Source organism: Rana temporaria, chromosome 11 (assembly GCF_905171775.1).
Source record: "Rana temporaria chromosome 11, aRanTem1.1, whole genome shotgun sequence".
Taxonomy (NCBI): domain Eukaryota; kingdom Metazoa; phylum Chordata; class Amphibia; order Anura; family Ranidae; genus Rana; species Rana temporaria.
Genome location: NC_053499.1, coordinates 60184221 through 60200385, shown reverse-complemented (window position 1 = coordinate 60200385; position 16165 = coordinate 60184221). Strand labels below are relative to the sequence as shown.

General features: G+C 43.6%; 1 protein-coding gene across 1 annotated transcript in view; it reads right to left on the bottom strand.

Annotated features, from left to right (window-relative positions):
* Positions 1-331: 331 nt before the first annotated feature.
* LOC120917379 (solute carrier family 22 member 20-like) overlaps positions 332-16165 on the bottom strand; it is a 34685-nt gene continuing 18851 nt past the window's right edge. Inside the window, exons 6-10 of the mRNA XM_040328636.1 lie at positions 15560-15675; positions 8274-8488; positions 5468-5576; positions 5166-5369; positions 332-944 (exon numbers count right to left, since the gene is read on the bottom strand). Of these exons, the coding sequence (XP_040184570.1) occupies positions 863-944; positions 5166-5369; positions 5468-5576; positions 8274-8488; positions 15560-15675 (726 nt within the window). The 3' untranslated portion in view covers positions 332-862. The remainder of the gene's footprint in view (positions 945-5165; positions 5370-5467; positions 5577-8273; positions 8489-15559; positions 15676-16165) is intronic.

Sequence of the window (16165 nt, the reverse complement as noted above, 5' to 3'; positions counted from 1 at the left end):
CTGCAACTCTGCACTCTGTGTGTAGTGCACCCCTGAACTTTACACTGTGTGTAGTGCACCCCTGAACTCTGCACACTGAACTCTGCACACTGTATGTAGCAAACCCTGAAACTCTGCACTTTGGTGTAACATCCCCCTCCACAAACTCTTCACTCTGTACGTAATGCACTCCTGGTATTTGATGCCCCTTTAAGACCCCTGCACTTAGTGAAATTTGACCACACCCACTATTTGATGCGGTTTGGAGGGTGTGTGTGGGGGGAAGGTTGGTTTTGGGGGGGTCGTAGTTGAGTTCCTGCACCTATTTTCTGAGAAAAAAAGCTCTGGGCATGTTTGAGCAACACTACTGGCCAGGATATAAAGGGCTCATATATTAACTTCACAGTATTCCACAAGAAAAAATACATCTAATATTATTTCCCTCTTCTCAAGATGATCGAGAATACACAATGTCTTGGGTCATACCCTGAAATATAGTTTTATTCCCCCACTGCAAACATTCTTAATTGTAAACATGGATCAAATGCTGAAAAGCGACTAGGATATTTTACTAAATTCTAGAAAAAGTTACAGACATTAATACTATGAAAATGTTACGTTTCCTTTTCTCTTACATACTTTATTGAGAAAACAAAATTAAAAAATACTGTAAATACCTATTTTTTAACATATATTCAACTCCCCCACTGTTCTCCATTAAATTGCAGCATCACAAAGCATCTTTAAAGAACCCTCACGTGATTCTTCTATCTGCTAAGAACATCACAGTGACCAAATCTCCATAACGCTGTTTGAACCTGTTCACAGCTATAACTCTTCAAGACATCCTTGGTCAGGACTCATCTAGAGACTGTGTTGGCCATCATGGAATTTCTTTTAAATGAACCTTATAAGTGAACGCTTCACAATCTGACTCTTCAGAATCTGATGATTTATCTATATTCCTGTGGAGCAAAAAACAGTATCTGATCAGAAATTGGTAGTTGCTATTTCTACATATGTTGTACAAAGGGCCCCATACAAAAACCATTGAAGGGTCCCCAGTCTCGCTAATCTTTAGCATAAGGCAATTTCTCTTATGGTACTGTATACAATTTACTTTTATAGAAGTCATATAGAAATTTACAAACTCTTTGTAAATTGATTTTATCCAAAATGTACTTGCCCAATGCTACCTAATTAAGCCATTGCACAACCAGATAGTTTTCGGCCCCTTGTTCTTTGGGCTCCATAACAGCCCATTGATTGGACAATACCTCATTTCAAGAGTCATTGCACTTGGAGATCCTGTCTATGTTTAATTATACAAAGGTTGTATGTTTAATTATACACAGGTTATCCACACAGAAGCAAAACAGCTAAAAACATAAACAATGTCCCAAATTTACATGCATTCCCAATTTTAATATTAACAGCAATCCTCATCACCATCATCATCAAAACAATATAAAGAATTAGTTGACAATTTTTTTTTTTATCGTGTACTGACATTGCATATGATATGTATATCTTACTTATTCACATTGCATTGCTACATATTGCTGGTAAAAAAAATCGCTATGAGCGTATATTGATTGGTTTGTGCAAAAGTTATAGCTTTTGCAAAATGGAGGAATGATTTAGGAACTTTTTATTTTTTTAATAGTTTTTACTAGTAATGGCGGGGATCAGCAATTTTTAGTGGGACTGCGACATTGTGGCAGACAAATCTGACCCTAATTGACACTTTTTGGTGACCAGTGACACCAATACAGTGATCAGTGCTATAAAAGTGCACTTTCACTGTATAAATGGCACTGGCAGGGAAGGAGTTAACACTAGGGGGCAATCAAGGGGTTAAGTGTGTCCTAGGGCGGTGTTTCTAACTGTAAGGGATGGGCTTACTGGGAGTACAGAGAGATCGCTTTTTCTGATCACTAGAAACAGCTCATTTCTCTCTCCTCACCTGTAAGAATGGGATTTGCCTTGTTTACATAGGCAGATCCCCGTTCTGCCTCTCTTTACTGCAATCGCACAGGTATGTCTGTTTGCGCAGCTGAGCTGCCTTGCTGCAGTATATATGCGGAAGGCGGTCGGCAAGTAGTTAAAGAGGAAATAAACCTTCCTGTATTCTTTGTACATATAAGTAAGGCTATAGGTACGGTAAAACATTTTTTGGGTTTAACCACTTCCATACAGGGCATTTTCACCCCCTTCCTGCCCAGACCAATTTTTAGTTTTCAGCGCTGTTGCACTTTGAATGAAAATTGACGCCCTTTTTTTCCCACAAATAGAGCTTTCTTTTGGGGGTATTTGATCACCTCTGCGCTATAAACAAAAGAATAGCGACAATTTTTAAAAAAAACACAATATCATTTACTTTTTGATTTAATAAATATCATAATTAAAAAAAAAAAAAACTTTTTTCTTCCTCAGTTTAGAGGATTTACCATATTTTAATTTTTTTACTAGTAATGGCGGCGATCTGCGATTTTTATTGTGACCATGACATTGTGGCGGACATATCGGACACTTTTGACACATTTTTGGGACCATTCACATTTACACAGCGATTAGTGCTATAAAACTGCACTGATTACTGTGTAAATGTGACTGGCAGAGAAGGGGTTAACACTAGGGGGCGAGGAAGGGGTTAATATGTTCCCTAAAGTGTGTTCTAACTGTAGGGTGAGGGGGACTCACAAGGGGAGGAGATCGATGTGTGTTCCTCTGTACTGGGAACACACATCGGTCTCCTCACCGCTGACAGGACATGGATCTGTGTGTTTACACACACAGATCCATGGTCCTGCCATGATTGCGAGCAATCGCGGCCGCCCAGCGGCCGCCAGGCACATTCATAAACACATTCATAAACACATTCATAAACACTTAATACGTCCAGGTTCACACTTTTTTGCACCTCATAAACTCCTCTTTTCCAGCACTGCTCTGCCCCATAAGATCTCATGTGGCCCGCAAAGCCCTCTGATGTGGCCCGAGACCTCCTGCTCTGGGATGGTGGGTTGGCAAGCCCAGATCATGGGTTGCTGAACCGCCATCCCAGACCATCAGTGTTGTGAATGAGTCTGTCAGTAGAGGATTCAAGCGTCTGCAGAGCATAGCCACATAAGCCGATGCTTCCTGTAAAGCGCCAACTCCTGTCAGAGGCGGAGTGATCCCATATGCGCTCTGCCTGGTACAGCAACAGCCTGCGATACCTCAATCGACAACTTTTATTAAAGGTACGTTTATTACTAACATCACAGTGTATATATGGGCATATCTGTTCTGCAGTGGTTACTGGGCTGCTTTCAAACTGATCCGCAGGTGCAGCACTGAGCCATAGACTTCTGTTATTACCTGAGTGTTTGGTGCGCTTTCAGAAAGTGCACCACACCTGCAGGATATAATAGAAATCTATGGCAAAGTGCAGCTAACCTGCAGGAAAGCCACAGGTGCACTGCGCTGCACCCTCAGTGTGGCTAAACCACCACACATCAGTGTGAAAGCATCCTTAGGCCCCTTTTACACGATCGGTTTGACCCAATCGAACCCTCCGTTCACCTCTATGGAGCCATAAATGTAAACTGACTGGAGATCTGTCCCCTTCCATCTGGGCATTGGATCGGAGGGCCCATAGAGTAGAACGGGCTGTGTCGGTGTCTGCTCTGGACATGGAGCTGTCATCTGCCTGCTCCACTCATTGTGGCTGGCGAGCGGTTACCAAGTTGCTTAAGCGGCCCTCGCTCTTCAATGATTCATTTAGACATGGTGAACATATACCCTCTCCCACAGCCCCACCCCCCGCTAACCATACACTATCTTGGGTAAATAAATCAAGTTTTTAGTATGTCCTTACTCATGAATTAAAAATATGGCAACTCCCCTTGCTGACCTTCTTAAAATTCTATTTGCCAGTTTACCAACCTAGAACAAGGTCAGGAAGGTCAAAGTTAAGTCAGAGGTTCTTATCTGCATATTGGTTTCAGGTTAGTAACTCACAGTATTGAAGTCAGAGGATCAGCATGACAACCAGCAAGTAATATTTCCAGACACCATGTCAGCTATGGCAGCCTCTATGGGCCAGATTCACAGCAGATATACGACGGAGTATCTCAGATACTCCGTCGTATCTCTCAGAGTATCTATGCGACTGATTCATAGAATCAGTTACGCATAGATAGCCCTAAGATCCGACAGGTGTAATTGTTTTACACTGTTGGATCTTAGGATGCAATACCGCGGCCGCCGCTGGGTGGAGTTCGCGTCGTATTCCAGCGTCGGGTATGCAAATTAGGTTTTACGCCGATCCACGGCGGTTTTTCGCGTTTGGTACGTCGTCGCTAGTCTAGTTTCCCGTCGCAATTTTAGTCGTCGTTTTACCTGCCCTAACTTTACACAGCCCACGTATGGGCTGTTTAAAGTATGGCCGTCGTTCCCGCGTCGAAATTACCAAATTTTTTTCTCTTGCGTAAGACGTCCGGGAATACGAAAGTACGCTACGCACGTCGCCGTTCGAAAAAATGACGTCACTTCGCGCAAAGCATGGCAGGAATTTCAAAACGGAGCATGCGCAGTAGGTCCGGCGCGGGAGCGTCCCTAATTTAAATGGCACACGCCCCTTTGAATTACGCGGGCTTACGCCGGAGGCCGCCGGCGTAAGTTTTCATGCAAGTGCTTGGTGAATCAGGCACTTGCGATGAAAACTTGCGGCGGTGTAACGTATCTACAATGCGTTACGCCGCCGCAGTTCTATGTGAAACTGGCCCTCTGTTCCTCTTGTGGTAGCTATGATTCATTAATCTTCCCTCTGTACTGATTGCTTATTGATGCAATTTATTGCACAATTTCCAGTTCAGATTTGTGAACTGGTGCCCAGCTGACCTTCATATTTCACACCATCCATCATAAACAATTGTAGATCTTTCATTTTATGACACTTTGATCTAACTAAGAACAAGGCAGTCCAAACAACTCTAAGCTTCATGACTGGTGGTGGGGCTAGAAAACATACAGATTTAATATACTGTACCACTCCATTCTTTATAGATCTTTTACAGTTGTGTGAAGGTAAGAATGTGTTGCTTGCCACTTACCCGGAAAAAAAGAGATTGACAAAGGACTCCATCCCAAAGCTAAGGGGGACGTGAGATAATTGGCAAAAGGAGAAAAGTAGAACTCACCTATTTTCCACTTCATTAATAGTGTCAGGTAAGTGGGAATCTTTGGTTTCCATTAGGAAGCAAGAGAAAAAGCCTGCAATAATAGGAGCGATTCCGAACATCATAGGAAGTATTGTAAAAGAGAAATCTCCTGTTAGATGCAGAATCGAGGCAACAGCGGAGCCCAGGCGAGCATTCATAGCACTAAAACCCATTCCAGTTTGCCTGTGGGTCACAAAACACAATGCATGTAAATCCTTCTAGCATTTATCCTCTGCCCATATTCATTTGCAGCTACACAAGGTTACTCACAGGAACCTTACCTTATTTCTGTAGGATACAGCTCTCCAGTATACAAGTACATGCAGGTTATAGCACATGCCAGGAAAGCTTTTCCTGTCACTGCCAGGGCTGTACACAGCAGATTCTTATCTACAAGTAAAAATATTGATAATTATGAACAGGTTGCTCTTCAGGGGCGGGGTTGACACAATTTACAGATACTTCTTGCTATTGTATTAATGTACAGTAATCAATAATACATTTGCTTCCACTCTACCACTTGTATGCTTTTAATTTAAAAACTAGATTCCCGAAGGAACCCTAGAGAATATTTTAATTTAGCAGGGATGTCATCACATTTAACTTCTCACATCTTTCTGTAGAAATCAGACCATTTTTTTTAAATTTTAATCAGAAAAAAGTTTCCCCTCCAAAACTTCTGTTTTTCCTGGTCTGGGAACTTGGAACTACAAGTGACAGATGCGTAGCAGTATGTTTTTTGTTTTTTTAGAAACCAGCAAAAGCGTGCCAATTTGTTGAATAAGATTAAATAGAGAAAACTTTGTAGTGGTATAAATGTTCAATACAGAGTTCAGCAGCCTGAGAAGTATAATGTCTAGCACAATGTACATAATGTAGCAGTTCGTACAACATTACTATGGCAGCAATCAATAGAGATGTGTCAGTGGAGAAGTGTCTCAGTAAGGTATCAGTTGGCAAAACACTTTGCTTGAACAGTGGTGATCAGTAGGAAAGTGTCTGGTGGCAGTCATGATCAGCAGAGTATTGCACTGGTTCACAGTGGTCAGTAAAGTGATGTGAAGTGAAAACAGTGGTGGTCAGTGGAGGCGTGTACGTTGGGACAGTGGTGGTCAATGGATAAGTGTGCATCAGCACAGTGGTGGTCAGTGGAGTATTGCGTTGGTTCACAGTGGTTAGTAAGTGCATGTTGACACAGTGGTGGTCAGTGGACTAGTGTACGTCAGTACAGTGGTGGTTGGTGGAGAAGTGAGCATCGGTATGTTGGTAGTCATTGGGGAATTGCACATTGGCACAGTGGTAGTCAGTGGAGAAGTGACTGCATGTAGATTAGTGGCCAGTGATTAAGTGCACATCATTACAATGGTGATCAGTGAAGGAGTACAAGAAAGTACATTGGTGGTTAGTTGAGGAGTGAACATTGGAGCAGTGATTTTCAGTGGAAAAGTGAACACATCGATACAGTGGTGTTCAGTGAAGAAATGCACATTGGTACAGTCATTGGAGAAGTGTATGTTAGTGCAGTAGTAGTCTATGAAGAAGTGCACATCGGTTTAGTGGCAGTCCTTGGATAAGGTGTTGTCACTATAGTAGTGGTCAGTGGAGATATAGGTGTCAGGGCTGTGGTGGTCAGTGGAAAGGTGGATGTTGGTAAAGTAGTGGTCACACTGGTCAGTGGAGAAGTGCATGTCAGTTCAGAGGTGGTCACTGGAGAAGTGTGTGCTTTTGGAGCTGATTGCTGGGGATCTGTTTGTCTTATGTATTTTTAGATATAGGGGTTCTGTGAATGTATTTCCATCTACATGGCAAAATTAGGGTTTGCTTATTGCTAAGGGTGCAAAGAATCCAGAGGTTCTCAAACAGAATTGCCTATTATAGTTCATGTGGCAAAACGCCATTAACATAACATGCTCAAGTTGTTTGAGGTGTGATGTACACAGGGCATTCTGGTCTACTCTGCCTTAACATTGTTTTTCTACCCTCCAGCCCACCATACATTACAGCGTTCGGCCACTCTGTGCAGACTTGTAACTACCAGGTTTCCATCCCACATTCTCCACCCTAAAGATCTCCGGTATAATCAGTTTTTGTCTACAGGTTAGCCATTGACAACAGCAGATAAAAGTGTTAGTTTAGGATGCAGGAGCATAGGGCCGGATTCACAAAGACTTACGCCGACGTATCTACTGATACGCCGTCGTAAAACCAAATGTGCGCCGTCGTATCTATGCGCTGATTCTCTAAATCAGATACGCCTGAATTGTGGCAAAATACGACCGACGTAAGTCTCCTACGCTGTCGTATCTTGGGTGCATATTTACGCTGGCTGCTAGGGGCGCTTCCATTGATTTACGCATCAAATATGTAAATGAGCGAGATACGCCGGTTCACGAACTTACTTGCGCCCGTCGCTGTAATCTACGTCGTTTATGTAAGGCGTTTTTCCGGCGTAAAGTTAAACCACCAAAAAGCTGGTCTAAGTGGTTTAGGGTATGGACGTCGGAACTGCCGTCGGATTTTACGTTGTTTAAGTAAGTCGTGCGTGAATGGGGCTGGGCGTAAGTTACGTTCACGTACGCATTGAGCCGTCGTATCTTAGGGAGTATATGCAACGTGATTCTGAGCATGCGCACGCACGGCCATGCATTTACATGGGGTCACAATTCATTTTAATACAACACGCCCACTACCTGCCTACTTTGAATTAGGCGGGCTTACGCCGGCCTATTTACGTTACGCTGGCGTAAATATGGGAGCAAGTGCTTTGTGAATACTCAGCTTGCCTCTCAATGTTACGTCGGCGTAGCGCATATGAGATGCGCTACGCCGGCACAAAGACACACAAATGTACCTAAATCTGGCCCATAGTGTTTACTAGAAAATGATGATTATCACCATACTTTGTGCTAAGAGTGCTGTTTGATATAAACAATTATACAACACTGCTGCTTAATAACTTTGAAAGTCAGTGCATTCACTATATTTAACTTATTTTTTTATTTAAAAGACAAAATCCCAATATCGTTTCTTTATTATTTACATCCGTGATTTACTTTTGAAAAATTGTACTTAATTTAGGTGGGTCACCTTGAGGCATGAAGCTGTAAGATACAACCAATACTCCAGCCATGAACAGGGAAGCAAACTGCATGACTCGTCTGCCCACCAAGGTCATCAACAACATCACTATGAGCTTCGCAATCATTTCTACACCCCCAAACAGCGCCTGTGCTAGGAATACACCAAGCCCAAAGTCCTTCAGATCCATGCTCAGCCCATAGTAGGCAAAGTTACTTGAAAACCTACAGGAGAAAAACAATTTTGTTATTACTTTACCTTTTTTAAATGTGGTACAAGTAGCCCCAAATTATTTAATTTATTTGTATTACATACAGGTAACCCCAACATAATATTTTTCTGCATTACCTGCAGTCAGTGTGACCTAATTAACAATTTGTAGTGGAAGCTAAATTAAAACTGCAATATCCCTAGTATTTATGAGTATAAAGACACCAGGTAGGAGTACATTATTATATGTCTAGAAACAGGCATAATCTACCAAGTTTATTTAAAAAGCGGTGCAAGGTACAAAATTGTATCCCATTACCTGTGCCAGATTAAACTCAGTGAAACCTCCTAGGCAGTCTAAACCTTGGGTCCCCCCTCACAGGTTTATGGAGGTTTCTCATGATGATGTGCTCGCTCTAGTGGGATAACATTGACCTAAGTAATGTGCACATTGGTCGCTAGATGGAGATGACCATTACTACTGTGCATTACACTGAGTTGCTGCTGGAGAAATCCCCCCCCCCCCCCCAAACAGCATATAATAGCTGACATGAGTTTCCAGGGGCATTGCTAGGTCTACAAAAGATCTGGGGCTAGAGCCCATAGCAGCGCAGTAAATAAAGTCATATGCTTGGGCGGGCATACACATGTATATAATATATATATATATATATATATATATATATATATATATATATATATATATATATATACATATATAAACATTATATATTATCTTTACATCAGGGTTCCCAAAGCCTTTATCATTACATCAGGGTCCCCAGAGAGCCTCCTCCTTACATCGGGGTCACCAGAGAGCTTGTCACGTTACCTGCCACAAGATGCAGATTGTCACTTGCCACGTCACCTGCCATGGTGCCACCAGATGCGGATTGTTACATACAGATAGGCTAGGGTAAATAGAAGAGAGGCTAATGTATACAGATAGGCTAGGGTATATAGAGAGGCTACTGTATACAGAGAGGCTGGGGAAACAGAGAGGCTGTGGTATACAGAGAGGCTGTGGTATATAGATAGGCTAGTGTATTTACAGAGAGGCTGGGTATACAGATAGTCTACTGTATATACAGAGAGGCTAGGTATACAGAGAGGCTAGTGTATATACAGAGAGGCTGGGTAAACAGAGAGGCTAGTGTATATACAGAGAGGCTAGTGTACATACAGAGAGGCTGGGTATACAAAGAGGCTAGTGTATATACAGAGAGGCTGGGTATACAGAGAGGCTAGTGTATATACAGAGACTTGGTATACAGAGAGGCTAGTCTATATACAGAGAGAGAGAAAGAGAGACTTGTAAAGCGCAACACATGCGAACTGAATCGCCTCTGGGCGCTGTATCCATTTCATGGATAAGGAACTCCTTGACCTCAGAAGAGATGGGTTTTAATCTTTCTCCTGAAGGCCAAGTGGTCTGACTCCAGGCGGATGGTGGTTGGTAGTGCATTCCACAGGCGAGGTCCCTGGACTGCAAATCTTCGATCTCCTTTGGACTTGTATCTGGCTTTGGGTATCTGGAGGAGGTTTTGATTGGTGGATCGCAGAATGCGATTGGGGTTATGGGCTTTTATTTTTTCGCATAGATATTGGGGGGCGTTGCCTTGAATACACTTATGTATTGGGCAGAGTGCCTTGAAAGTGATCCTGTCTTTTACTGGCAACCAATGAAGGGATCTCAGTGAAGGTGAGATTGATTCCCATGGTTTTTTCCCAGTCACTAGTCGAGCGGACGTATTTTGAACGACTTGCAGACGAGTGATTTGGTATTTGGGGAGTCCTAGATAGAGGGCATTTGCGTAGTCGAGTCTGGAATTGATGATTGTTTCCACCACGACTGCTATGTCCTCTTTCGGGATAAAGGGCATGAGTCTGCGTAGTAGGCGCCGCAGATGGTGGGATCTGCTGACTACTGACCCTATTTGTGCATCCATTGTCATGTAGGTATCGAAAATGACTCAGAGACTTTTGACTTTGGTGCTAGGGGTGATAGTTTTACCCAGAATGGGTGGGGGAGTCCATGTTGACGCGGGGTGATTTTTCCAGTTAGCGTGAAACAGGATAAGTTCTGTTTTTGAACCATTGAGTTTAAGATAACTGTTTGTCATCCAGTTATCTATTAGAGGGAGGCATTTCTCTAGTCCAAGAGAATGATCCTTTTTGTTGCAGATGCGGAAATACAGCTGTGTGTCGTCTGCATAGGAGTGGTAAAGTAACTTCTGGTTACTGATGATTTCAAAGAGAGGGCGAAGATAGATATTAAACAATACGGGCAATAAGGGAGATCCCTGAGGGACTCCGCATGACACTGTACGTTTTTCAGAAGTGAAAGACCCCAGTTTCACTATTTGTGATCGGTTTTCCAAGAAGGAGGAGAACCAGGGTAAAACACCTTCAGCGACTCCGGCTACTTCAGCTAGCCTAGCCAGTAGTAGTCCGTGGTCTACAGTGTCAAAAGCCGCGCTTAGGTCCAGCAGTATCAGGAGACAAGATTCTCCTTCGTCTGTGGCCTCTAGAGCATCACCCCATATTTTGAGCAGCGCAGTTTCTGTTCCGTGACCTGGACGGAAGCCTGATTGAAACGGATCGAGTAATTTATGGGTGTCTAAATGCAGTTGCAGCTATTGTACAACTACTTTCTCCATTACCTTGGAGAAGACATTTAGAGCTGTTATGGGCCTCCGGTTGTTTGGGTCTTTGGGGTCGAGGGTAGTTTTTTTTAGAATTGGTTTTATTGTACCTTGTTTTAGCAAGGTGGGCACCATGCCCTCCTTGAATGATTGGTTTATGAGCTGCGTGATAGCTGGTGCCAGTATATCGGCACTTTCTTTCAGCAGTTTAGTGGGGATGATATCATTGGGTGCTGTGCTATTACGCAGAGTCCCAATGATGTTTTTAGTGGCATCGATGGAAATGGGTTTTAGAGTGAATTTTGGTGATTGCGGCGGATTTATGTGGGTATTAGGTTTGTGATTTGGGGGGGAGTTGGTGATGGTTCCATTTTGCTGAATACTTTCACGGATTTTTTCAATTTTATTAATGAAATAATCCGATAATTCGTTGCAAAATTCTTGTGAATCAGAATTGGGGGCCTCTAAACAAGCAGGATTCATAGTCTGAGTGACCAGCTTGAAGAGTTCACAGGGCGGTTAAGGGCATTTGCGATGATGTTGGAGAAATGATTTTTGTGATATTTCTTTGTTATTATCTTGTAAATGGTGTGGTTTTTATCTGAAGAGCACCTTTTCCACGCAGCTTCTGCTCTTCTACGCTCTTGCTTTAGCAACGTCAGCTGGTCATTAAACCAGCTGGAGTTGTTTTTCCAGATGCAAGTTTTGTGTTTTGGTGCTACTAAGTCAGCTGACTGGGCACGCTTGGGCTACATACCAATAGAGGGCTCTGTAGCTCTCGTCCAACTGCATCTCTGCCTGGATCAGCCTGCTTAACTCAGCTGTCCACTCCTGGTTTGGTTGTTCCCCCAATAACAGCACTCTCACTTCATACTGCTACCAGTATCTTACATTGACAGAGGAGAGAATTTCTCCCTGGTGGCGCTGCTCACGGGCTAGCACTTTCTTCCAGAGTTGCCGGCAGACAACATCATACCATCTCAGCAGGACCCGCATTGACACTGATCCCCTGTGCTGTATCCCCACCTCTAAGAACCTTCTTTCGAATTCCTCTTCCATGGCGGCTGGTATATGTACCTCTCCTCTCCTGCTATCCGGACCTTGGATCCCGGTGGTGGTTTGGATGTGTTCACAGTAAGAAAGCACAATCCCACCGCTTGCCACCAATGTGACTGACCTCACACTCAAGCAGAGTATGTCTGCCGTAAAAGCTTCCTTTGCCCGGTACCAGCACGATCCAAGGTCCTTAGCCCACGAATCACTTGTTGAGGCATCAGTGCAGGGTGAAGAGAAGCACGAAACTGTTTATTCAAACACAGGCACAAAGAAATATACACCCCCCTTCTTTGCATAATGCCACAGGGCAGGGCAAACTTTACCTCCTCCAGTAACATGACACACAGGTGTATTCAACTTTTCAACAGGAGACCGTTTTTAGGAGTGGCTGCTGTAGAAATTCCCTCCCCTCATCCAATAGCTGACAGGGGTTTCATTACCATGTAAGCCAATCCACAAAAGCATATACATCCCATAATACTTTGCTCCCAAGGCAGACAGATACAATAGAACAATGGGATACAGTAAGGCCCCGTACACACGACCGGATCTATCCGCTGGGATTGATCCGTGGATCAGTTCCAGCAGATAGATCCGGTCGTGTGTACGTCCGAGCGGACATTTCCCAGCGGATAAAAATCCAGCCGACGGATTCCCAGCGGATAAAAATTTCTTAGCATGCTAAGAAATCTATCCGCTGGAATCCAGTCCCTCGGACTTATCCGGTCGTCTGTACAGACTCACCGGATAAGTCCATCAGATCCCATCCCTCGCATGCGTCGTAATGATTCGACGCATGCGTGGAAGTATTTACCTTCCAGGGTCACGCACGTCGCCGCGTCATCGTCGCCGCGATGGCGTGGCCACGTTACAGTGGATGTATTCCACGGGGATGTTGATCTGATGGTGTGTACAGCCATCAGATCAAAATCCGCCAGAGGATTTATCCGCTGGAAACGGTCCGGCGGACCGTTTTCAGCAGATATCCTCTCGTCTGTACGAGGCCTCACACCTCAAACAATTTAGGAAAAAGTATACAACAGTCTATGAGACCAAGCTCATAAAATATTCCAGCAGTTGGAAAGGTGGAATTAATTTATCTTCATATATTTTAGGCATATTGTTCAGAAATATTACTGTCCTAAGTGAAAGAGCCCCTTCATTCTTTCAACACAAACCACACATATAAGACCCTGGATAACAATTGTAACACGAAAATACTGAGCCTGTTGTGGTTATACGGTAAATCTGGTTAGTGCAGACCCGACTGAGGTTCTCGGTGCCCCTAATAGACACAGGGTGACCGAGGCACAAAAGAGGGGCGGGAGGAGTGGAACAAGGAGTTTCCAGAGCTCTCTAAGATAAGCTGAGTACCACAAGCCCCCCCACCCAAAGTGACTCCCATTACAGGGCTCCTTTCCTGGGACCGCACACCTGGTATGGAGACCCCATGTACAGGAGAGTGGGGGAGTTAAGTGAGAGCATGCATAAGGTCCACGCTAGGTGCTCTGCGAGACCCCATTCTGTTATTGGGAGTGAGAGGCAAAGGTACGCTGGACTGGTGGAGTGGGCACGGGCTCAGCAGTATCCCTCATAAATGTAACATACTGTAGAACAAGAGGAAGGTGTGTACTGACATGGGACAGCACTTTTACAGTGAATGAATCATCTCTAAGCCAGGGCTCTGCAATAATGTTTGATTTTCACAAGAATGCAGCCCTGCCTATTCATGGGCTCTGATAAATACATGCACAGCAAAAAGTACCCTGGCGTGTAGGGCAACTCATATATAATGTCATATCGCAATATATGACATCAGTCATATCGCAAATGGCGTCATGTGTAACATCGCCATCCCAGGAGGCAGTTTCAAAGATCTCCCACGTGTATTGTCTCTGCGGTTATGTCACCCTGGCCTAGGCTGGGGTTTAGCAAGAAAAAAATAAGTTTTTACTTTTCAAATATATATATATTTTTTTGGTAATGTGTAAGAGGGAGGGGGGAAGCAAGAGAGAAGCGAGAGCACCTTGCATAAATGGGTAAAGTTCTGCTTTAAACACAAGCCTAGGATAAAAATCCTTGGAGTTTTATAATTCATGTTATCCAGCAAATATTTGAAAATAATGCACACTAGATTAAACTGTATGTATTGTAAACCCCAACAATGAACATCTATTATTTTTTCCCTTTTGGTCTGTTAAATACACCATTTTGTAAGTGTTTGGTTTGATATGCTCAATAAATGCAAAAAAAATGTAAGTGATCCTAAAGGCTGAAGGAGTTTTACCTTCATGCATTCTATGCATAAGGCCCCGTACACACGACCGAACATGTCTGCTGAAACTGGTCCGCGGACCAGTTTCAGCAGACATGTTCGGTGGTGTGTATGGCCGACCGGATAGGTTTCCAGCGGACATTTGTCCAGCCGACCGTTTTCCAGCGAACAAAAATTTCTTAGCATGCTAAGAAACATGTCCGCTGGAAGCCTGTCCGTCGGACATGTTCGGTCGTCTGTACAGACTCACCGGACATGTCCGATCGGCCACCATCCCTCGCATGCGTCAAAGTGATTTGACGCATGCATGGAAGCTTTGAACTTCCAGGGCCGCGCACGTCGCCGCATCATTGTCGCGGCGACGGCGCGGCCACGTCACCGCGTATCGTGTACGCGCGGATTTCTGTCTGATGGTGTGTACAACCATCAGACAGAAATCTCCGGGCGGACATGTCCACTGAAAATGGTCCGGCGGACAGTTTTCAGCGGACAGTCCGTCCGTGTGTACGAGGCCTTACAGTAAAAAACCCTCAGTTTGCTGCCACCAAATATTTACCTGAGCCTGATTTCCATCCAGCGATGTGCATGAGAGCAGATGCTCTCCCAGCTCTATGCCTCCTCATTTGCTCGGAGGTAGCAGTGTGAGCAATTGACTGCCGCTGCTGTCACTCACAGCAAGTGAGAAGGGAGCAGGGCTGGCCCCATCCTGTGTATCTTAAGGACACATGAAGCAGTGGTCGGGGGTGATTGAATACTCAGCATGGGGGAGGAGACAGCACCGGTGGGAGACCCAAGAAGCGGAGAGGGCAGCTCTGTGAAAAGTCATTACACAGAGCAGGTAAGTATAACACATTTGTTAGTTTAAAAATCATAAAATGTTGTCTTTTAGTATCACTTTAATTTTGATCATGCCAGACATTTAAAGCTGTCCTTTTCCCTTTGCATGTTGTCTAATTAGCCCTCCATGTTCTTATTTATTAACATAATGCAAATAGCAATGTTGTCCAAGATCAATCAGATCAATGAAAATATTTCATGCTTGGTTTCTTAAGGTTAATGCACTTTTGATTTTACCCAATGTAAAAAGCTTGTGTACTTGTAAGACTTACCAAACTATAATGAGACTCAGGGACATGCGCCTCATAGTCGGAGTACGGACAAGGTCAAACACTGAGTGCGATGCCCTTATTATCAGGATGTCTTTCTGCATCTCAGAGCACAGTATCTAGCAGAAGAACAAGTGCATTGATTATAAAGATTGGCTGAAAACAATGTCTAGAATGTCTAAGCATACAAGTGGATCAACATTTACCCTTTGATGGTAGATTATCATGCCGAGGTAAGCGGACTGACTTCTAGACTATAAAGATATCCTATTTTCACAATGACAGAAGCTGACAAGCTGCAATACAGTTTATACTACTGTTATCATTGTCATGGTGATTATTATTATTATTACAGCTACTTATTGTAGAGAAACAGATAGTTTAGAGCCTGCTCATAAATGGAACTTGATGTTAGATAATCCATTTATGTACTTTTTTAATCCAACAAAATTTTATTTAGTTTAGTTTACAGAGGTACAAGGTATACAAAGTCCCCTTAACAGTGCGGGGAAAATAAAGATCTGCAGCGAGACAGCCACATATTCAGAATACATCTATGAACAGGAGGTAAACCCCCCCCCCCCCCCCCAAGCAAGTCAAACATTTCCC